Source organism: Lathyrus oleraceus, chromosome 2 (assembly GCF_024323335.1).
Source record: "Lathyrus oleraceus cultivar Zhongwan6 chromosome 2, CAAS_Psat_ZW6_1.0, whole genome shotgun sequence".
In the NCBI taxonomy this organism is placed as follows: Eukaryota; Viridiplantae; Streptophyta; class Magnoliopsida; order Fabales; family Fabaceae; genus Lathyrus; species Lathyrus oleraceus.
Genome location: NC_066580.1, coordinates 72862698 through 72866772, shown reverse-complemented (window position 1 = coordinate 72866772; position 4075 = coordinate 72862698). Strand labels below are relative to the sequence as shown.

The following is a 4075-nucleotide window of genomic DNA, read 5'->3' as shown; positions in this document are numbered from 1 at the left end:
ATGCTCTTTTTCTCTATTCTTCAATGCTAAATACTTTTATAACTGAAACACAATAGCCTGAAAATATCCATCTTTAAAAACAAAATAAAAACAAAAACTAATAAAAAAGAAAGAAAATCTTAATTAAAAAGTGGTAAAAACACTTTTATGCTCTCTGCCTTCGTGGAATGAGCCTTCAGGACTTGGTTTCCTTGCACTAACTTAGTGCATAAATATATTTCCCTTTATATAAAAGTCGTTTGATTTGTATAGGAGAATAAAAAAGTTTGGTTTATAGCACTTTCATTTTATCTTTTTAAGAAACGATTAGAATATCATTTCACTATCTACCATTTTTCTTACCTTTCTCTTCTTATTGACTTGACTAACTAAAAAGTATATACACTTCCAATGAAGTTAATTCCACTCATTAAAGTTATGGAAAATCAATCCAACAACAATAAAGTGAAGATCAATTTTCTTCAACACACTGTTCTTATCATCACAGTAGTATGTTTTCTATCCTACAATAATAAAGTTATGGGTATGTTTTGAATAAAATAGTATTTAGTCTTTTAAGACAAGTAAAGCAGAATAGTATGGCATAGTTTTCTCTTTATATACTTATCATATCTCAAATAGATTCTCAAGTAGCAATATGAGGACATGTATGATGTTGGTTTATAGCATGACATTAGTATCGATTGCTGTTTCTTTGAGTTCAAACACTGATAAGTTTGCTTTACTTTCTTTGAAGGAAAAACTTACAAATGGCGTGCCTAATTCTCTACCATCATGGAATCATTCTTTGGATTTCTGTGAATGGCAGGGAGTCACATGTGGTCGCCGTCACAAGAGAGTCACTGTCTTGCATTTGGAGAACCAAACATGGGGTGGCACTCTTGCTCCATCCTTAGGAAATCTAACCTTTCTTAGATTTCTCATACTTTTCAACATCGATTTGCATGGTGAAATTCCAAAACAAGTTGGTCGATTGAAAAGGTTGCAAGGTCTAGACTTAAGCCACAATAATCTTCGGGGAGAGATTCCGATGGAGCTCACTAACTGCACTAATATCAAGGTAATTGGTTTGCAGTATAATAAATTCACAGGAAGAATTCCGACATGGTTTGGGTCAATCATTCAACTTAATGAATTGAGTCTCCGGTCAAATAAACTAACCGGTACTATTCCATCTTCTCTAGGAAATATTTCCTCGCTCGTAGAAATATCTCTTATAGATAATTATTTGGAAGGAAGTATCCCTTATTCTTTGGGTAAATTGTCAAGTTTGAAAATGCTTTATCTAGCTTTAAATAATTTGTCAGGTGAAATTCCTCCTTCACTTTACAATCTATCAAATATTGAATTTTTCAGTCTTGGAGGAAACAAGTTATTGGGCAGTCTTCCATCAAATATAGATATTGTTTTTCCCAATATTAAAGATTTCTTAATAGGAGGGAACCAAATTAGCGGAACTTTACCAGCTTCAGTATCCAACCTCACACAATTGCAATATTTAGAAATATCATGGAATCTTTTAAATGGGCCAATACCTCTTACTTTAGGTAGACTGAACAAACTTGAGATGTTTCGTATTAGTGCTAATAATTTTGGGAGTGGAGGAGCTCATGACTTGGACTTCCTTGCTTCCTTAACCAATTGTACTAAATTGTCAAAGCTTGAAATTTTCAAAAACAGATTTGGTGGCAAATTGTCAGATCATATAGGAAACTTATCCATCCATCTGATTAGGTTTGATGTGAGGTATAACCAAATTTATGGAGTGATACCTGAGAGAATAGGACAACTAATCGGTTTAACTTACTTAGGCATCGGAAACAATTTCCTTGAGGGAACAATTCCAAATTCAGTTGGAAAACTTAAGAATCTTGTAATATTAAACTGGCAAGAAAACAAATTATCTGATAGTATTCCTTTAAGTATTGGAAATCTTACTATTTTGTCTGAATTATATCTTTCAGACAATAAATTGGAAGGAAGTGTTCCATTTTCTATCAGATATTGCACCCAATTGTTGATCTTAAGTATTGCTATAAATAAATTGAGTGGTGATTTACCAAATCAAACATTTAGATATCTAGATGGTGTAATATATATTTACTTGAACAACAACTGTTTGACTGGTCCCATTCCTTCAGAGTTTGGTAATTTGAAGCATCTTTCACATTTGTATCTACACTCAAATAATCTGTTTGGTGAAATTCCAAAGGATCTTGCTTCTTGTTTGACATTAACAAGGCTGGTGTTGTGGGGAAACTTTTTTCATGGAAAAATACCTCAGTTCTTGGGCTCTTTAAAATCCCTTGAAATGTTAGATATTTCTAATAACAATTTCTCAAACACAATCCCCTTTGAACTAGAAAACCTTATCTTTTTGAATAAGTTAGATATATCTTTTAACGATCTATATGGTGAGGTTCCCATAGGTGGTGTCTTTAGCAATGTCACAGCAATTTCATTAATTGGAAACAAGAACCTTTGTGGAGGGATACCTCAATTGAAGCTTCCAAGATGTGTTGGGGATTCCTCCAAGACACAGAAACAATCTCTAAAAAGGAAACTTATCATCATCAGTGTAATTGGTGGGGTTTTGATCTCGTTCGTAGCTTTTATAACTGTCCATTTTCTCACGAGAAAGTCCAAAAAGTTACCTTCTTCACCATCTCTTCAAAATAGGGCACTAAGAGTTACTTACGGAGAGTTACATGAAGCAACCAATGGATTTTCTTTATCCAATTTGGTAGGGACAGGAAGTTTTGGATCTGTTTTTAAAGGATATCTCCCCAACTTTGAAAGACCTATTGCTGTAAAGGTGTTGAATCTTGAAACACGAGGGGCAGCAAAGAGTTTCGTAGCAGAATGCAATGCTTTAGGAAAGATGAAACACCGGAATCTGGTGAAGATCCTAACTTGTTGTTCAAGTGTTGATTACAAGGGTGAAAATTTCAAGGCTATTGTTTTTGAGTTCATGCCTGAAGGGAGTCTTGAAAATGTGTTGCATAATAATGAAGGGTCTGAAAATGAAAATCATAGTCTCATCCTCTCAAAAAGGGTAGACATTGCTCTTGATGTAGCTCATGCTTTGGATTATCTTCACCATGATGAAGACCAAGTTGTAGTTCATTGTGATATTAAACCAAGCAATGTTCTTCTTGATGAAGATATGGTAGCTCACTTGGGAGACTTTGGCTTAGCTAGGCTCATTCATGGATCAACAAGACATTCAAGTAAAGATCAAGTTGACTCCTCAACAATTAAAGGAACAATAGGATATCTTCCTCCTGGTAAAGTTCTATTGTCCTTTGCTTGTGACTATATATCATTCGTATATTTGTTATATAAAATATTGTTTTTCTAAAGTTTTTGTTGTGGTTTGAAAAGAGTATGGAGCTGGTGGTCCAGTAACACCAGAGGGAGATATCTACAGCTATGGGGTTTTGTTGTTGGAAATGCTTACCGGAATGAGACCAACAGATAATATGTTTTATGAGAATCTTAGTCTACACAAATTGTGTAAGATGAAAATTCCTGAAGAAATTCTTGACATTGTAGATTCAAGTATGGTTATGCCAACTGTTGAAGATCAGACATGGATTGTAGAAAATAACATAAAAGAGTGTCTAGTGATGTTTGCTACAATAGGAGTGGCATGTTCTGAAGAATTTCCTGCTCAGAGAATGCTCATAAAACATGTCATACTGAAGTTGCTTGAAATTAAACAGAAGTTGTCCCGCTAGACATTGTTACTACTATGATAAAATGAAATAATGGTGTTCAGCTGGATCAAGATTGCCAAGTCTTGGATTCCTCATGAGTGTTTCTTTACTGTGACATTTTGTATCGCGCTGAATTCCTAGAAGAATTTATGTGTAGTTTATATATTTCTTTTTACTAAATCTATGTTTGTAATTACAATATATTATATGTGTGGTACTGTTTGGAAGTGTTATACATGGGATAATTCAATAATTTTGGTTTCAGAAAAGTTTAATAATTTTTCGAATATTTAATATAAACAAATTTAAAATTTAAATAATGTGATATATTATTGTTATTGAAAACAAAATACATG

The 4075-nt window shown here is 33.4% G+C and overlaps 1 protein-coding gene across 1 annotated transcript; it reads left to right on the top strand.

Moving 5' to 3' along the window:
* The first annotated feature begins 527 nt into the window (after positions 1–527).
* LOC127118175 (probable LRR receptor-like serine/threonine-protein kinase At3g47570) lies at positions 528–3866 on the top strand. Its single transcript, XM_051048331.1, has 2 exons — positions 528–3287; positions 3385–3866. Exons 1-2 carry the CDS (start codon positions 638–640, stop codon positions 3738–3740), a joined length of 3006 nt encoding a protein of 1001 aa, XP_050904288.1. The 5' UTR covers positions 528–637; the 3' UTR covers positions 3741–3866.
* Positions 3867–4075: the final 209 nt, after the last annotated feature.

Coding starts and splice junctions, on each gene's coding strand:
- LOC127118175 (XM_051048331.1), top strand. CDS start 638: ATGAGGACATGTATGATGTTGGTTTATAGCATGACATTAGTATCGATT. Junction 3,288..3,384: donor AATAGGATATCTTCCTCCTG/GTAAAGTTCTAT, acceptor TGGTTTGAAAAG/AGTATGGAGCTGGTGGTCCA.